The sequence below is a fragment of the Syngnathoides biaculeatus genome, chromosome 12 (genome assembly GCF_019802595.1).
Source record: "Syngnathoides biaculeatus isolate LvHL_M chromosome 12, ASM1980259v1, whole genome shotgun sequence".
Classification (NCBI taxonomy): domain Eukaryota; kingdom Metazoa; phylum Chordata; class Actinopteri; order Syngnathiformes; family Syngnathidae; genus Syngnathoides; species Syngnathoides biaculeatus.
Window position 1 is genome coordinate 30,215,281 of NC_084651.1, and position 19,157 is coordinate 30,234,437.

General features: G+C 43.1%; 1 protein-coding gene across 16 annotated transcripts in view; it reads left to right on the top strand.

The window, feature by feature from the left end:
• The window catches only part of nvl (nuclear VCP like), a 167,483-nt gene that overhangs the window by 115,951 nt on the left and 32,375 nt on the right, over window positions 1-19,157 (top strand). For 12 of the 16 annotated variants that reach the window (XR_009797377.1, XR_009797376.1, XM_061836670.1 and 9 more), the window contains one exon: window positions 9,509-9,628. Coding sequence is in view for 10 of the 16 variants with exons in the window: in XM_061836670.1 (XP_061692654.1) it covers window positions 9,509-9,628 (120 nt within the window). In the remaining 6 variants the exon portion in view is untranslated. Of the gene's footprint in view, window positions 1-9,508; window positions 9,709-19,157 lie in introns of all 16 variants that reach the window. The other 4 variants (XR_009797373.1, XR_009797372.1, XR_009797374.1 and 1 more) reach the window with 1 other exon arrangement.

A 19,157-nucleotide genomic window follows, 5' to 3' on the forward strand; every position in this document is an offset into this window, starting at 1 on the left:
CAATAATTATTCAGGGGGAACTTAGAAAGGCGCTCAAGAGGATGAAAATGGAAAGGCAGTCGGTCGTGATGACCTACCTGTGGAGGCGTGGAACCAATTTGGAGAGGTGACTGTGGAGTTTCTGACCCATTTATTCAACAGAATACTAGCTGGCAAGAAGATGCCCAAAGAATTGAGGAAAAGTGTGCTACTACCCATTTTTAAGAACAAAGGCGATTTAGAGGTATGTGGGAACTATAACGAATAAAGTTGATGGGCCACACAATGAAGCTATTAGAATTTTATATTATATAAATATTTGAGGCTAGACTCAGGACTGAAGTATCTGCGAGCAACGGTTTGGTTTCATGCCTCAAAGGAGTACCATAGATGCATTATTGTCTTGAGGATGCCAAGACAGAGGAACTGTGATACTAAATGCATAAGTCTGGTATGGCGGAGATATATGTTAGAAGGCAGTCACTCAGATTTGAAAAATGTACGGGTGTGATCAGTTATCCCCCCAGGTATAAAGTTACAGGTGTGGTCCACCAGTCAAGCCTGCAGATATAGTTGCGGGTGTGTGTTCTGTTTGTCATTATGAGCCCTGTTATACCCTGTTAAGAGTGGATGGGGGTGGTGTAATGTAAACTTGGAAGTACAAGTAGGCTGAGCAGCAGCTCATTGTTAGAGACCGTGTGCTTCCGTATTAAAAAAGAAAGACGTCAGGCTGTGGTTCACTGCGCTGGGTCTTTTTTCATGTGCGACAAGTGCCCAATTGCGGAGTGGCACAGCGTCAGGTAAACTTGGAAGGACTAGTAGGCTGAGCAGAAGCTTGTTGTTAGAGACCATGTGCTTCTGTATATAAAAAAAAAAAAAGATGTTGGCTGTGGTTCACTGCGCTGGGGCGGTTTTCACATGCGCTGAGTGTGCGGTTAGTGCCCAATTGTGCAGTGGGGCAGCTTAGAGGGAACATTGGTAAAGACTACACAAAATAACCGACATCTTTCAATATGTTTTTCCATTTGTCACAAATTTTACGCTCGTGATTTTTCGTGCTCAACTGTGCAGATTTGCAAGTGTGATGGCGCATGGGCGCATACGCACTCGTCAAATCACTGTAACTGCACAGGCCATGTATGAGGACAGCTAAACAGTGGTGTGGTGTGTCATAGGTGTAACAGAAGAATTTAAGGTGGAGATGGGACTGCATCAGGGATCAGCTCTGAGCACCGTCCTGTTTCCTGTGATAATGGATAGGCTGACAGAAGAGGTTAGACTGGAATCCAACTGAACCATGATGTTTGCATATGACATTGTGATCTGCAGTGAATGCAAAGAGCAGGTGAAGGAACAATTAGAAAGATGAAGGCATACACTTGAAATGAGAGAAATGAAGACAAGGTGAAGTAAAACAGAATTTATGTCCATGGATGAGAGGGTTGGAGAGGGAAGAGAAGGTTCTTGGGAGAATAGATCGCGAGAGCGGATGACTTCAAATACTTGGGGTCACAGGGTTCTCACGCGGCCCTAAAAGTCCCTAAAAACCCCTAAATTTCCGAGGGTGCATTTAGGGGTCCTTTAAATTCACCAAAAACCGGTCAAGCCCTTAAAAAGGCCTTAAATTTAAAAAAAATCTAAATTGTCCCGAAAAAAATAATAATCTTATTTAAAAATTAAATAGGAGGAAGCCCTGTAGCTCAGTGGTTAGAGCACTGGTTTGGTAAACCAGGGGTTGTGGGTTCGTATCCCACTGGGGCCTCCACTCCCTGAGAAGGGTTGCGTCAGGAAGGGCATCCGGCATAAAAATTGTGCCAAATATATATGTGCGTTCATCTGAGATGACACGCTGTGGCGACCCCGAAAGGGACAAGCCGAAAGAAACTTACTATTTAAAAATTAAATAGCGATCCGTCTGGCGTCCAAAACAACCGGAAATTGTCAACGGAAGTCACTCTGTGTTCACAACTAGTCGCCATCTTGTCGTCGATATTCCATTGTTTCCGTGGGTAGGCATTTCACTTCGTCTTACGACGTAGGGTAGTTCTTTGGTGGATCCAACTTGTATCATGGGGAAGTGCATTTTTCAAGATACTTAGATATTTAGGTCGAAAGTAAGGAGTTTGGGAGCTGGGTTCGTCGAGATCCAAAAGATCGGCACACGTTCTACTGTCATCTGTGCAAACAGAATTATCAGCTTGGAAAGATGGGCGTCAAAGCATTGGAGCGCACCGGAAAAACAGGAGACACCCTGATTTGGCGAAGACTGTCTCATCTTCCGTTAGTATGAATCTGTTCCTGTCAAAATATCAAGACAGTGAAGCATCAACTTCAGGCAGTGGTCCTGGCAGTGCATGCGCACCTACAGTTGTCCAGTCAGCGACGACTTAAACCAGCCAGAAGTCAGACTTTATGAACGTAGTTCAATACACGAAAATGGACTCATTAAAGGCAGAGATTGTGTGGACTTTAAAACTCATCTGCAGCCATTAAAGTTACAAATCTTGTGAAAATAATTCAAAAGTGTTTGCAGTCATGTTTCCAGACAGTGACATTTCTAAAAACTACCACTGTGGGGAAAGGAAGACTTCGTACCTGGCTACATTTGGCATCGCTGCCCACTTTTCATCTCTACTAAGGCAGAAAGTGAAGCCTCAATCAGATTATGTCCTCCTCTTTGATGAGTCTCTAAATCATGAGATGCAAGAGAAGCAGCAGGACATTCATGTGCGATTGTGGATGGATGACCAGGTCCGCATTTGCTACCTCACCTCTGAATTCGTGGGACATTCAGCAGCAACGGATCTTCAGGAGCGTCTGGACCCTATCGTGTGTGACTTCCATCACCAAAAGCTGCTCCAGGTTTCGATGGATGGCCCCAATGTTAATTGGAAGCTGTACAAATCTATTCAAGAACAAATAGAAAAGATGACCACCCGCCGCATGCTGCAGACTGGAAGCTGCGGTCTACACATCCTCCATAATGCATGTCGAATTGGTTGCGAGGCAGCTGGATGGGGGGTGGAAGATTTTCTGTACAGCCTCTACAACTTGTTTTGCGATGCACCTGCCAGGCGCGAGGACTTTAAACAAGTCACCCGATCCAACACTCTCCCTCTCATGTTCTGGAAGCACAGATGGCTTGAAAACATGAATGTGGCAGAGAGAGCCATCACCCTGATGCCACACGAATGAGATTATTGCGCGGCAGCAAGGACGAAAAAGGTGACCTGCCCAACCAACAGCTCCTTCACTGTTGTTCAGAAAACAGCACAGGACCCCCTCTTTGTTGCCAAGCTTCACTTCTTTCTCATGTGCGCCAGGCTGGTGGAACCATTCCTGAAATTGTACCAGACTGACAAGCCTATGCTTCCCTTCATCGCAAAGGACATGGGCACCCTCATCAAGACTCTGATGGAAAAGTTCATCAAGCCTGAAGTCCTTAAAAGAAAAGGCAGCTTCCCTCACCAGCCTTGTCAAGATTAATGTGGGTGACAAGTCACACTGGGTGGATTTATCAAAAGTAGGCATAAGCTTTGCTGCTTCTGAAATCTGGCATTGCAACTGACCATGTAAAGCAGGAATTTAGAATGAGCTGCCAAACTTTCCTGGTAAACATAATGGAAAAGTTGCTGGAGAAGGCCCACATCGTATACAGTTTAGTCCGCGTACTAAACTGGATGCTCCCTCGGCAGATTGCCATGAAAGATGAGAAGGAGAACAACAACAAAAAACTCCAAAAAACCTTAAACATCATGGTGGATCACAGAAGGGTGGAGGAAAGCAATTGCGACAGAATTCTGTTCCAGTATTCCAGACTGAGTGAAAGATCCAGGAAGATGAGATTAGAGTCACTTTCTCTCATTTCAACATCTCTAAGGACAGGCTGGACACGCTCTTGCACTCCACTCTGCATCAGCAGGAAATCCAGCAATTCCAGGAGCTATGGGGCATCATAAAGCAGCTGCTGCTCCTGTCCCATGGATGGAAAGAGGCTTCTCCACAAACAAGGAGGTCACCGAGACAACCTCAGCAAGGAGTCACTGATTGCTCAGAGGAAAATAGTGGAGGTGGTCCAGCAATATGGAGGGCCTAACATGGTGGCTAAGCTTTTGGTCGCTGTGTCTTCTGCCAGAAGTATTTACGTCCAGCATCGAGAGGAGGAAAACAAGAAGAAGGATGCATCAAGACAGGCAGAGAAGAGGAAGGCAGCTCAGGCAGAGTAGACAGGCTCTGTTTTATTGAAAGGATCGGTGCTGGTCGGTGCTCAGGAGACAAAGACGACACTCAACAAAAGACCAACGTTCCCAAATGCTATTTAGCCTCAATAACTGGCATATTTATTTCGACCAAATGCAAGTTCTCAAAACACAGTTGACATTGCGTGAAATCAATCATATGAGCCCCTTACCTATGCCGAGAAGGTGGAGAGCCGTTCACCCAGGTAGAGGTCCGCTTGTCAACCAGCTGGGCGTCCGTACGAAACCCGCAGCAGACTCTACCTGTTTGTACTCTGCATCTCTCTATTATACTTTTCAGTTGCGTGCGAGAGAAAGGACGGGTGGCCTACCCGTCCCACCTGGCGCCGCAACAATTGTTTCCTGATTTACTATTGACACCTAAGTGTGTCCTTCAGGCTCTGAGAAACATCTTACGCAGCCATAACTGTCAAGACATCCCACAACAATGTTCGTCTTTGGTATGCATGTGAACAAGATAATGAAACGGTCCAGACGTCTTGACCAGAAAAACAAGTGATCCGAAAAACAAGTGAGTGATACGAAAGTGAAAAACAAGTGAGTGAAAAACAACTTATATAACCATGGTTGCACAATACATTTGGGTATTCAACGGTTATGGGAAGCATCACTAATTAACACTCCTTTCAGCATCAAAGCCAAAAAAGACGGAATCGAGACTGACATATCTACGCCTATTGAGAAGGCTGACAGGCTGTGTGGGGAGGCAGAAGAAAAGAGGAATCTGAGGTTTATCACCGAGGCCAATGCAGTCAGAGGCAGAGCAAAGGACAAGAGACCCACTTTGGCACCCCTGCAACAACACATAGAGGAGGCACTGGGTAGGCTCAAGGAGCTAGAGTCGGGGTGCTGAGACAGACATCAGTAGAAGACATTTGTGTATATGGTTGCAATTGTAGTTAGAATCTGTTTTTCTGCAGACTGTTCTTCTTCTTCTTTGTCTTTCGGCCTGTCCCATTAGGGGTCGCCACAGTGTGTTATCTTTTTCCATCTTAGCCTATCTTCTGTATCTTCCTCTCTAACCCCAACTGCCCTCATGTCTTCCCTCACCACATCCATAAACCTCTTTGGTCTTCCCCTTGCTCTTTTGCCTGGCAGCTCCATTCTCAGCACCATCCCACCAATATACTCACTCATGTGAGGTAATTATGTTAAGACATTGACAATGGTCATATAATGAGAACTACCACAAGGGGCGACAGGTGATCACTGTCACAGGTACTGAGGTACTGGAACCTTTGATGAACCAAGAATGGTTGATGGCACCATTGGGTGAGTCTTTTTTCCTTACTCTTGATTTCCCACGATGGGCCTAAATTTTTCGTGGCGGCCCTAAATTATTTTGTGTCGGCCCCTAAGAATGCCCCTAAAAGCCCTTACATTTTTTTGGTCAGACTGAGTATGAACCCTAAGTCAATAATCCAGAGCAATGGTGAGTATGGTAAGGAAGTGAAGAAATGGGTCCAAGCAGGCTGGAACAGCTGGCGGAAGGTGTCTGGTGTGTTGTGTCAGAATAGTCTGGGCTCAGATGAAGGACAAAGTTTTTAAAACAGTGGTGAGACCAGCCATGATCGATGGATTAGAGCAGACCTGTCCAAAGTCCGGCCCCCGGGCCAATTGCGGCCCGTGGACAAATTTTTACCGGCCCGCGGCCTCTATCATGAAATCAATAATATGTGGGCCGCCAGCACTGTTGACCACAGTATAAAATACATGTGTACAAAAAGCTATTTTTCATATTTTTCATTTCACCAGAAGATGGCAGTAGCCCTGTGGCCGCACTCTGGCCGCCGTGACCCTTGACCTTGCGTGATCGTTTCAGCCCAGCCCATTTCTAACATGGCGTCTGTAAACAAAAAAAGGAAAGTTGACCGCGAGGGCCGCCGCTTCCAGGACAAGTGGAAATTTGAGTATTTTTTCACTGAAATACGAAACAACTGTGTCTGCCTAATTTGCCAAGAGACTGTGGCTGTTTTCAAGGAATTCAACATCAAGAGGCACTACCAGACGAAACATGCTAGCTACGACAAGCTAACTGGGAACAAACGCGGTGAAAAAGTGAAGCAACTGGAAGCTGTTTTAACGGCACAGCAAAGCTTTTTCACAAGAGTCCGTGAGTCAAATGAAAATGCCACAAAGGCAAGCTACGAAGTGGCAACGCTGATTGCAAAGCACTGCAAACCTTTCACTGAGGGTGAATTTATTAAAGACTGTGTAATGAAAATGGTTGAGAAAATTTGTCCCGCGAAGAAGCAAGAGTTTGCCAATATTTGCCTGGCTCGTAATACTGTGGTACGGAGAATTGAAGACGTTTCATTAGATATTAAGAGACAGTTAGAGGCAAAAGGAACTGAGTTTGACTTTTTCTCGTTAGCGTGCGATGAAAGCACGGATGCGTCCGACACCGCTCAGTTACTGATCTTTTTAAGAGGAGTGGACAATGACATGAACGTGAGTGAAGAGCTTCTGGACCTGGCTGATTTGGGATTTTTAGTTGACATAACGCGACATCTGAATGCGCTGAACACAAGCCTTCAAGGGCAAAATGCAGTGGTAAGCCAACTGTATTCACACATCAAAGCCTTTCGGACCAAGCTGCTACTTTTCCAAAGACACCTGTCACAGGCGCAGCCCAATACCGCACATTTCCCGTCGCTGCAGGAAATTGTGACCAGTTTCCCACAGATCAATATCAGTGCGCAAATGACAAAGTATGCAGCAGACATCTCATCTCTGGTTGAGGAGTTTCAGCAGCGCTTTCGGGACTTTGCAGCTATTGAAAAGGAGATCACGCTTTTTTCCTCTCCTTTCTCCGTGGACCCTGATGACGCTCCAGACCACCTGCAACTGGAGCTCATTGAGCTGCAGTGTGACGCCGAGCATCGCAGTCGGCACCAACAGCTCCCTCTTGTCAACTTCTACCGCCAGCTGGATGAAGGCAGGTTCCAAGCAATTCGGACATTTGCTAAGAAAATGCTGAGCTTGTTTGGCTCCACATACATGTGCGAGAAGACATTCTCCGTTATGAACATTAATAAGAGCCGCATGAGGACGAGACTGAGTGACTCTCACCTGCGTGACGTCTTGCGCATCAAAACCACTGCTCTTGAGCCAGACATGGACTACATACTGCAGTCAAGATCCCAGTATCACACTTCACATTAGTGCAGGCAAGACCTTTAAGTCCTCTGAGTTGAATAAATTCTTAAATCTCAGTTAATTAATTTTTTTGTGATGGTCAAAATCACAGTTTGAATATGCAGTGATCATTGTTTTGTTTTCAGCACTTTTCCTACGGTGAGCATATAATAGTGAATAATATGTAATGTTTCACATGAACTTAGATATCCTTTATAGTTTTCTTAATTTTTTGTGGTTTGTGATTTCGGTAAAAACCAAATGTAAAAATAAATGTAAAAGTAAAAGTATGCCATTTGTAATTAAATTAAAAAAAATCCCAAAAAGTTAATTTGTATTTAATGTTAATGGTTCAAAGAATGTCAAGCTAAATAGTCGGCCCCCACACATTTTCACCTTACCAAATCTGGCCCTCTTTGCAAAAAGTTTGGACACCCCTGGATTAGAGACTGTGGGACTGAAGACATAACAGGAAGCAGAATTTGAGGAGGCAGAAATTAAGATGTTGAGGTTCTCTCTAGGAGTGAGCAGGTTGGATAAGATTAGAAATGAGCTCACTAGAGGGAGAGCCAAAGTTGGATTTTTTGGAGACAAGTTTCGATTGAGCAGACTTCAATGTTTTGGACAAGTCCAGAGGCAAGAGAGTGATTATATTGTTAGAAGGGTGCTGAGGATGGAGCTGCCAGGCAAAAGACCGAGAGGAAGACCAAAGAGAAGGTTTATGGATGTGGTGAGGGAAGACATGAGGGCAGTTGGGGTTAGAGAGGAAGATGCAGGAGATGGGCTTAAATGGAAAAATGATGACACGCTGTTGTGACCCCTTGTGGGACAAGCCGAAAGGAAAAGTCATGTTTAAAAAATATTTCACAAATGCTGCCAGGGTATGTAAACTTCAGAGCACAACGCTACATGTTCTGGAATCATACATAGCCCTGTGATTTTGAATTGGGAGTGTAGGCTTCACCTTCTTTATGGCCTCTAGGTGGCGCTGGCATATTAGAATTAAATTCTACAATTTTATTATAACCTTTCAGGGGTGTCAAGCTCATTTTAGTCGCAGGTCTCATTGTAGTTACGGTTTCCCTGAGAGAGCCTGCATGACTGTGAAGCCATGTAAATCTTTTGCCTCATTCTATTTACACATTAAATTTATTCGCTGTTTTGGGAATTAGAAATCAAGGGTAATGGGTTTTTCAGCTTTTGTTCATATTTGGTCCCACAAAAATGCTTGCTATATCTCAACATTATCATTTATTTGACAATTTGAAAGTTTGGTACAGATTTTTTTTAAAAAATCCTGAAAGTCTATACACATGATTTGCCTTCGCGGGCCAGACAAAATCATGCGGCGGTTGGATCTGGCCCGCGAGCTTTGAGTTTTCTAACCCTTCTCAATGATGGTGTATGTTTATATACTAGAAATGCCTTTCATTTTCCTTTTTAATCTACCTATGTATTTTACCCATCATTGTCCATGTCCATTTTCCAAGCCACTTATCCTCACATGGGTTACGGGAGTGCTGAAGCCATTAGTTTTTCATATTTTGCGGTGTCAAAAAATGCACATTTTACATGAGAAATGATGGTTTTTGAGGTTTGTTTCTTAAATTAAGAAACTTTTGCTTCCTCCAGTTAGCAAATTAAATTAAACTAGTAAATTACGACTACTACATTAAGGTGCCTCTTATTAACTTTTTAAATAGTTCAGATGTTTTTGTCGACTTTCAGTTTTTTTTTGTTTTTTTTTTTAGTTTGTTTCTCCTCCTTGTTTCTCTTCTCTTAAATCCATGAAGTCAATCACAAAGTGTTCAAGATTGTCCTTTTTCACTTTTGATGCTGAGAGGAAAAATAATCTATCCGCTTAAAAAAAAAAAAATGTATGGTATAGTCCAATGCCTTGCGGATTAAAACTGGACACGTCACTTTGTTAATTTTAGAGCACATCACACAAAGAAGGCAACCACTCACGTTTTTGGCTTGTTTTCTGTGCTTATTTATACCCCTGTTTAGGAATGAAGAGTCAGGAGTACAAACTGATCAGCTGAACTTTATTACAACAAAATAAGAATGCTTGTATTTCCACAACATGTGGCTCCCATTTCTAATTCTAATTCCTCTTTGTTTTTGTTCAGTATGTTGGTGAAAGTGAGCGGGCTGTGAGACAAATCTTTCAAAGGGGCCGCAATTCTGCTCCTTGTGTCATCTTCTTTGATGAGATTGATGCTTTATGTCCTCGACGTTCAGGCCATGAGGTGAGAAAATATTTACCCCGACGCTGCAGTTTTGCTAGCAGGCCGCACGCTACATCGACAAGACAAAACCAAAGACTCCGGTAAGACCAAGCAGGGGAGAGATTTGTGTCTATGTGCACAATGAAGGGTGTTTTAACAGCAGAATCATCGACACCCTCTGTTCACCTGAATTAGAGGTCCTTGCAGTCTTATGCAGACCCTTTTATCTACCGAGGGAACTAACGGTAATCAATCTGGTAGCTGTCTATATCCCGGCGGACGCTAACATTAGCGGAGCACTTTGCCTTCTGGTCGTGACTGTAAACAAACAGCATCTTGCCCTCTCTGACGGAGTATTGATTGTTGCTGGTGACTTCAACCAAGCGTGTTTAAAGACTGTCTTAGCCACTTTCGTCCCGCATGTGACGTGTCCCACCAGGGGAGACAAAATCCTGGAGCATGTTTAACTAACATTAAACATGCATACAGGGCTTACCCCCTCCCTCATCTTGCTGGATCCGACCATGTCTGCGTTACCCTCACGCCCACATACACCCCCACGTAAACAAATAAGGCCTCAAACAAAGACAATTACAACATAGCATGAGAATGGACTATCTCAACTGCAGGACTTTTTTTCATGCACTGTTTGGGAATTATTTGAACACCAGAACCTCCAGGAACACAAAAATACTGTTCTGTCTTACATCAAAAACTGTAAAGACACTGTGACTATAAATGAACAGATCCAGGTTTTCCCTTATCAAAAATCCTGAATGACACAGGAGACAAAGGCACTCCTGGGACACCGCAAGGCCACCTTCAGGTCAGGGGACAATGCACAGTACAATCTCCCCAAAATTATTGGGCACTGGTGTTGGCCGCAGCAAGCATTGCATTTTGACTCCACAAATGGAGTGGTCTTCCGACAGAAGAAAAATAAAGCAAAAAAAAAGAGGCGAAAAGTCCCGTTTTGGTGTGCTCATACATGCTTGTTACATGATCATCCTTTGCAAAGCCAAGGTGAAACCAGTGTTAATCTTCCGCTACGCACAGGAAGGAAGAATTGAGAACATTGTCACGACAGCAACCCACAGAAAGAATAAATGAAAATTGGGTTCTGTCAGGTTGATCACTTAACTGCTGGAATGAAACACACAAAGAAGAAGAGACAGAAAAGGGTTTCATGAGTCTTTCAAATACTCATGAGGAGAACAGGACAATCGCCAACCCCGTTTTGAATCAGCCTCTCCCTTCTGCCCACTTTTATTCCTTGTCTCAGGGTCCCATTTACAAATTTGCTACGGACGAATGGGAACCGTAAACAGTTTGCAGCGTGAACACATCCTTGCGAAAACATTCCTTTGACGTGTTAACTCTCTACTGAGTCAGCAGGCTGAATCTCCTTCCAGGCACAGCACACATCTCGCTCAGAAAAAGAATTGTCCACAGCAAGGATAATACTTTGTCTTGCTTTGTAGCAAATACATGATAAATATATTGACAATAATTCCAACATCTCCCTCCTGTTTATGTATTTGCACAAATTTTCTTAACTTCTTTGAACGATTTTCAGTTACAGAATCATTTTTTTCTGAAAACATATACACGTGCACTCGGAGAAAAATGTTTCTAATCATAATCTGAATCTAGAAACAAGTCAGCCAAATTTAATGGAAAATCAGCATCGCCCTCACTGTTATTGATATTCTTCATTATTCAAGGAGAGATACAAGGATACACCACCTGTTCCTTCGTGATTGAGAGAGCAGTGTTGAGTTTCACAATGAGAGCAAGTAAACAAGGAATACAACAACATCCACACAAAATTGCTGCAAAAACGGCAACTGTTACCAACATTGAAGACACTATGGCTTTGTATTTTCCAAAGGCATTCATCAAGGAATCCCTCACGGAAGTATAAACACCAAAATGTTTTTTTTACATTTCCCATTAAGGGTTCGGAGGCCCTTTATGGCCTCAGTGTGTGACTGCCCTCCACAGCTGTGTTGTTCAGGATCAATGTGTGGCATTGTTCTCCAAATATCGTACAGAGTTCTCCTCTCTCATCCAATATGTCAACAGCGACTCCGCCTTGGAATGACTTAAGTGATGGAGCATGCACAGCTTCAAGCCCACTCTGTGTCCAATTACCCAATTTTTTTTTGTACGCTGTAATAAATGTAGTTGATTTTCTACGCTTTTGTTTGTTGGGCGTGCACCACCAACAGATGAAGGACTTAAATCATGCTGCCATTTGATCAGCCAATTTAAACTCACATGTAACACCACGAGGAACATCAGGGCCGTAGATGTATGTTTAATTACAGACATGGGATGAATAGACAATGGTAATAATAAGGTTATCAAAGCTTTTTAACCAGTTTTATCTTTTTTGGAAATTTGTCAAAAAGGCTGTTTCCTCTCCACCAGATGTCACTACGCGACAATGGCTTAAATGTTACAAATCAATGCTCATAAATTTCCCAATCTGTTTCCGGTTACTATCAATTCGATGCATGTGAAATTACATTAGAAAACGTTTTTATTTTTCAAAATTAGTTAATGGATACGCAGAATCCCATGTTTTTACATTCATTATCAAGTACTGTTCCACTCGTAAATTCCAAGGTACCATTATCTGGTAATAGCGCCAGTATAATCTGTGGTCTGGACCCACGCAAGCACAATCTTTTGATGAAGCTTTTACTGAGTGTTCCACCATAAGAAGCCAATTATTCTTTTGTCCTGAAATACCTGCAGTTACTTGAAACCATTCATCAGCCTCTTCTTTCTCTCCTCAGTCTTTGGATCAGTCTTACTTTGTTTAATTTTCATTTAGGAGAAGGGGTACTAGTTAGCTACCTCTGCGGCATTGAGGCTATTTTTGCTTTCGCAAAGAAGCAAAGTGAGGTGTCAGTTACCGGAGGCACAGGGCCAGAGAAAAAAAAAATATTTGCTCCTTCATAAGAAGGGGCTTTCAAAGGTACTTTAGTGGTGTTAAAAATGATTTGGAGGTCTTTGCTCATTTTGTACAAATGTAAAATCTGTTGCTGGGTTCTGATGTGCCCCAAAATGTCAAAGTCTCCCATTCAGTATATATGAGATCATTTGTCATATACCATTTGTTTTGTCCGTAAGTACTGTTTAGTTCCATCATCTGTCTGACTTGACCACAGGAAACCTATAGTACCAATTAAGTTTGCCAGTACACACACTTATCAGCCAAATCTAAAAATTGGTTCACACACAAGAACGCAACTGTGGCGCATTTCGTTTTCGGAGTGTCAAAAGACATTCATTTTAGGACAACATTCTGACGACCCATAGATGTCTCATAAGCAGGAAGAATGTTTATATACGTTATGTCTTACTTCACATTGGAGGGTTTATTGTACATATGAATTTTGGAGAGAGTCTTGCTTTAACACGAGTCCTGTCTCATCAATATCCTTTCTGGGGAACATTAATTGTTCTTTTTCCTTCTTGACACAATCTTTCTTTTCGGATACCTTTGTTTATTTCTGTATAAATACTTTATCCGGCTGCACTGTGCTGCTACACGGCTCAAGTTTCTCCTGAGATCAAACGAAGTGTTTGCCTGAGGAGAAGCCCCTGTCCTACACCCAGACCGCATGCTGAGAGAGCTTTTGTCATTTACATTTTACCCGTTTCCTCTCGACCTTCAACACTTTTTTTAGAATTCAAATTATTAATTTAGTTTTCCCCTTCGAGTTATATCCCTTTAACATATCATATGTTGAGGGAACCCTTTTAATCCATTTGCCAAGTTCAGGAGCACCGTGGACCACTGACAGTACTACTTTTAAAGCTCCCCCTCTTTTTTTCTTTTTTGTATCCTTTTGTAACCACGATTTGGATATTGTCATCTTGGGCCATTTTATTAAGGTGCCCTTTATTCCTATATTTTATGTCATCTTTCAGCTGGATTTCTTTGGGGCGTATCAAAATGCCCAGCGAAATTGTATTTTCTAATCCATGTATTTACATATTTTAGCTTTTCTGGGCTTTGTGCTCCAACCCCTCCAACCCTGTTCTGAATCAGCCTTTCCCTTCTGCCTCTCTTTTTTGCTTCTCTCAGGACCCCACTTACAAAGTCGCTAAGGGGGATGGGGAACCGTAAACAGTTTGCAACTTGAGCACATTCTTGCAAAAACAACATTCCTTTCAAGTGTTAACTGATGTGCCCTGGTCCTCTGCTGAGTCAGCAGGCTGAATCTCCTTCCAGGCACAACTGGGTCACACATCCCGCTCACAAAGAGATTTGTCCAAAGCAAGGATAATACTTAGTCTTGCTTTGTAGCAAATACATGTTCAATGTATTTATAATAATTCTAACAGGCACCTTCGACCACATGAACAATGTTGAACAGAAGAGGAAGGCTGGGAACGAGCATTGCAGGTCCAATGGAAGTATTTGGTCCAAGGCTTTGCGTGGGACATAAAGGGGCGGGTGGGGTAGAAAAATTGTCAGTGCATTGTCATTTGCAAGGTGTACAGAAGAACTGCATGGTAAGTCTTAGGTTTCAGGGAGACCACGTCTTGTAGGCCAACTAAGCAGGATCTAGACAATCAAGGTAGTATGTGTTGGAAGGTGGTACTTTTGGGGTCGTCCAATTCCAGGTTCCGTCAATAACTGGACTCCAGAGGTGTGAAATGTGACAAACACTTCAAAGATTAATGAACATAGCGCTCTGTGACACACAGTGTGACACAGACAAAGACTGTGGTCCGACACAGTGTGTGGTGTGTGTGTGTGTGTGTGTGTGTGTGTGTGTGTGTGTGTGTGTGTGTGTGTGTGTGTGTGTGTGTGTGTGTGCGCGAATTTTCTGATTGGCTGTTTCAGTCATGTGACCTCAAAGCCCCATAGAATTGATGCTGCACAACGAGGAAATGAGGCAGACAGCACATTTCAACTGAATAAAAGCTGTAAATAAAGCATTTGTCAAGTAATATGACTTATAAATTAGTCATATTACTGATTTATTACTTAATATATTACTGTATACTATATAATGCAAATGTGAGTCATTAAATACAATATAGATAGATAGATAGATAGATAGATAGATAGATAGATAGATAGATAGATAGATAGATAGATAGATAGATAGATAGATAGATAGATAGATAGATAGATAGATAGATAGATAGATAGATGGAAAAACCACAACCCTCTTTCAAAGTCACATATTAGACCTAGTAATGTTCCCAATTTATCTGTTGACATTAAAGACTTAGCCATTTGTGTTCTTTGCGTTTGTGTTTTTAAATTAAAATTATGATATAATTCTTTGTGTTCTTTAATTTAAATTTCAGATTCTCTCAAATATTCAGCCACCCTGTGTGTCTAAGTTAAACATACTAAAATAAGAGGCCCAGCGCTAAATTTATGCAGACCACAGCTGTATCACAAAAAAGGAAATGTAAAATGTCATGGATGCTGTAGCTCCTATTAAAAGTAAGACACCTTTGAGTTAGCCTGGAATAAAATGGAGATGCACTATGATCGTAAAGGCTTTTAAAGTATAAGAAAAAAAAAGGTGGTTCAGTAATACTTCTGTATGAACTTGCTTGTAACAGGACCTCTGATGAGAGAGGACAAAGGTGTTGACACTTCTCCACTTTTCTCATTTGCACTTTTATTTTTTACACAGTATTATTTGTGACATATTGTGATATTTTTGTTTTGGGTAGCTATCTGTACCCATTTTTTAAGCGTAATTCTAAATATCTTATGTACGCATTGAGCTAGAGGCCAGAAAATTGAGATTGTACATCGACACATCATGCGCATTGAGTGTTCCGGATTGCAAACGCGTGAGACTTTGCCAAGTATGAATGGTCACCGCCATGAAAGTTGACCGGCACTAAGGCCTTTTTTTTTTTTAGCGGAATTATCAAGAGCTCATGAACGCATTGAGCGAGAGGCCTGAAAATGGAGATTGTGCATGTGTTCCGAATTGCGAAAGCGTGTGACCTGCCTAAGTATGAAGGTCAACATCACTAGGCCTGTTTTTTAAGAATAATTCTCAATATCTCATGAACGTATTGAGATAGAGGCCATAAAATTGAGATTGTGCATCGACAAATCAAGCACGATGAGTGTTCCGAATTTCAAATGCGTGTGACCTTGCCAAGTATGAAGGTCAACATCACTAAGCCTATTTTTTAAGCGTAATTCTCAATATCTCATGAACGTTTTGAGGTAGAGGCCTGAAAATGGAGATTGTACATAGACACATTATGCGCATTGAGTGTTCCGAATTGCGAACACGTGTGACCTTCCCAAGTATGAAGGTCAATGTCACTAGGTCTGTTTTTTAAGCGTAATTCTCAATATCTCATGAACGCATCAAGTGAGAGGCCAGAAAATTGAGATTGTGCATCGACATATCATGCGCAATGAGTGTTCCGAATTGCGAATGCGTGTGACCTGCCTAAGTATGAAGGTCAACGTCACTAGGCCTGCTTTTTAAGCGTAATTCTCAATATCTTATGAATGCATTGAGCGAGAGACCTGAAAATGGAGATTGTGCATCAACACATCATGCACGATTAATGTTCCGAATTGCGAATGCGTGTGACCTTGCCGAGTATGAAAGGTCACTGACACTATGCCGTATTTTGACATGTAATTCCCAGTTGCTCATGAACGGATTGAGCAAGATGGCTGGAATTTGAGACTTCACATCCACACACCATGCACAGCAAGTGTGGCATTTTTCAAACTCATGCAAGCTTCCTGAGTTTGAAAAGTACCCCCAATAAGCACCAGGCCACATTTTCATGCTTAACTTCTCATACCTCACAAAGACATTGAGTTTGAGGGTTGAAATTGGAGACTTTCCATTGAAACAACAGGGATGCGGAGTGTGGCAAGCTTTGAATGTCTGAGACCTACTAAAAGATCGCCGCTAACTAGCCACTAGCCCCCCTTTTTACACTTAATTCCCAAAATCGCATGAACACATTCAGTTAGAGAGTTGTAATCTGAGACTGTGCATTGACATATCATGCGGGTTTGGATTTTGAATTTCTGTGACCTTCCCAAGTATAAAAGGTCATCTCAACTGGGCCCAATTTTGATGGGAAATTTCCAATAGCTCATGAACGCATTGAGCAGGTGACTGAAATTTGATGCTGTGCATCCACATGTTACGCGCAGTGAGGGTTCCAAATTTCAAAGATGTATGACCTTCCTACGTGTGAAAGGTCACCCCCGTAAGGCCCCATTTTGAGACTTAATTTCCAAAATCTCATTAACGTATTTCCAAAGAGGGTTCAAATGTGAGAATGTTCATCAACACATTATGCTTGGTTAGTGTTCTGAATTTCGATTGCGTGTGACCTTCCTAAGGTCAGTGGCAGTGGCCTCCCAGGAGTCAAAATTAATTTCAAGGGGTTTCAGGTCTCTCTTGTAGACATCCTTGAAGCAGAGTTTGGGTCTGGCGGAGGGGCGGGTTCTTGTGCCAGCTCGCTATTGAGGTCCTTTAGAATTCCTCTGTCCTCCATGCGCTTCTGCTTAGGCAGATTGTACATGCTGTGAACCATGGATCTAGTACACTGGTGTTTGTTACCTTGTCTTGGCAGGTGATGCGCAGGATGTCTTTGGAGACAGGACATGTGGAAGGCGCTAAGCTCGTGCTCCTGTTTGGTTGTCATTGTCTGCCTCACTTCCATAGAGGAGAGTGCTCACGACACAGGCTTGGACTTGAGTGTGCTCTGTCAACTTGGTGTTTCTCCAAGCTCTCTTGTTGAGTCTAGCCATTGTAGTAACAGCTTTGCAGATGCATCTCTCTATCCCTGGGTCTAGAGAGAGAGTCAGAGATGGTAGGACCTAGATATTCAAAATCGTGAACAACATTGCTTTGTTAGAGAGTCTAATTTCGGGTGGAGAGCCTATATCCTGCTCCATGACTTGCGTTTTTTTACGGCTGAATGTCAACCCAAAAGCCTTGTGTGTGTAGATGAGGCGGTCCATGAGCAATTGAAGCTCTTCCGCTGAGTGGGTCGTGATTGCTGCGTCGTCCATAAAAAGATGATCACGGAGACATTTCTGCTGGACCTTGGATTTGGCCTTGAGCCGAGAGCTTATAGAGTTTGCTCTCTGATCTAGTTCAAATATAGATGCCCTCAGTGGCTTATCCAAAGGCGTGCTTCAACAGGACACCAAAAAAATATTCTGAACAGTGTTGGAACAAGGACACAGCCCTGTTTCACACCGCTATTGATCTTAAAACTCCGAGATTGAGCTATCGAAGATGACTATAGTCATTCATTCATGTAATTGTGGAATAATTTAATGATTAATAGCAGCCCAGGTGGGGACCATATTTTTGGCAGGATCTTGAAGATACCATCCCTGCTGACTGTAAGGCCTTCATCAGGTTTATGAAGGTACAAAGAGTGCCAGTGTTTGCTCTTTGCATTTCTCCTGCAGCTGTCTGAGGGAACAGACCACATCGATGATGAATCTGTTGGGACGCAAACCATACTGAGATTCGGGGTAGATTTTCTCTGCAAGTACCTCGAGACTCTTCAGAGCAACTGTAACAAACAGCTTCCCAACAATGGTCAAGAGGGAGCTGCCACGGTAGTTGTTACAGTCATACATGTCATCTTTGTTTTTGTCTTAGGTGGTGATGTTGGCATCCCTCATGTCTTGTGGTACTTCCCCCACCCTCCAAGCACAGGCAGAGGAGATGGTGCAGCTCTTCAGCCAGGGCATTTTGTAGCACAACAGAACCTTGGCTAGGATAGTCTCTTTCCCTGGGGCTTTACCAGTGGTGAGGGAGTCCATGTTGTCTTGCAGTTCTTCCAGGATTGGTTCGCTGTCCAACTCCTCTAGCATAGGCAGACGATCAACAGCATTGAGGGCATCTTCTGAAACAATGGCCTCCCTAGTGTAGAGGTGGGAATAATTCTCAACCCAATGTTCCGTTTGTTTTTGGTCAGTATTTGAGGATGTTACTGGAAGAGGATTTTAGAGATGCTGTTTTCATTTGTATTGGTAAAAATGGCTGCTTGACGCTGTCATACATCTCTTTGATGTTGGCAGTGTCAGCTGGAGTCTGGACATTCGAGCAGAGCTGGAGGCAATTGACATTGGCACACCTCCGGCCAACCTGCGAGACTTTTCTGCGGGCTTCCCATCAGGTCAGCAGGCTCTCTTTGCTGTGGCTAAATGTAGGACTCGGGAGAGACAGAGGTAATTTGGGATAAACGTTTTTTGCTCCAAGGTCGGGGATCTGGCAGACAGGCAGGTGCAGCAGCGGTAGTCAGAATATCGGGCGTTGAGAGCAGGTCCGCGGGCAGACAGGAGTCGGTAAACGGGAGATCGATCAAAGAAGGCGGAAGTGTCAAAGGAGTCAGGCTTACGGGATCGGTCTGAGAACAGGCGGAGGTCGGTACACACGGGTTCACGATCAGAGATACGGGAGTGCAGGAACGGGGCATGGGTTGCAACGATCTGGCGAAAGACCAGTCGTCCCCAGGGTCCTATATACACCGGGGCCAATCAGCCAGT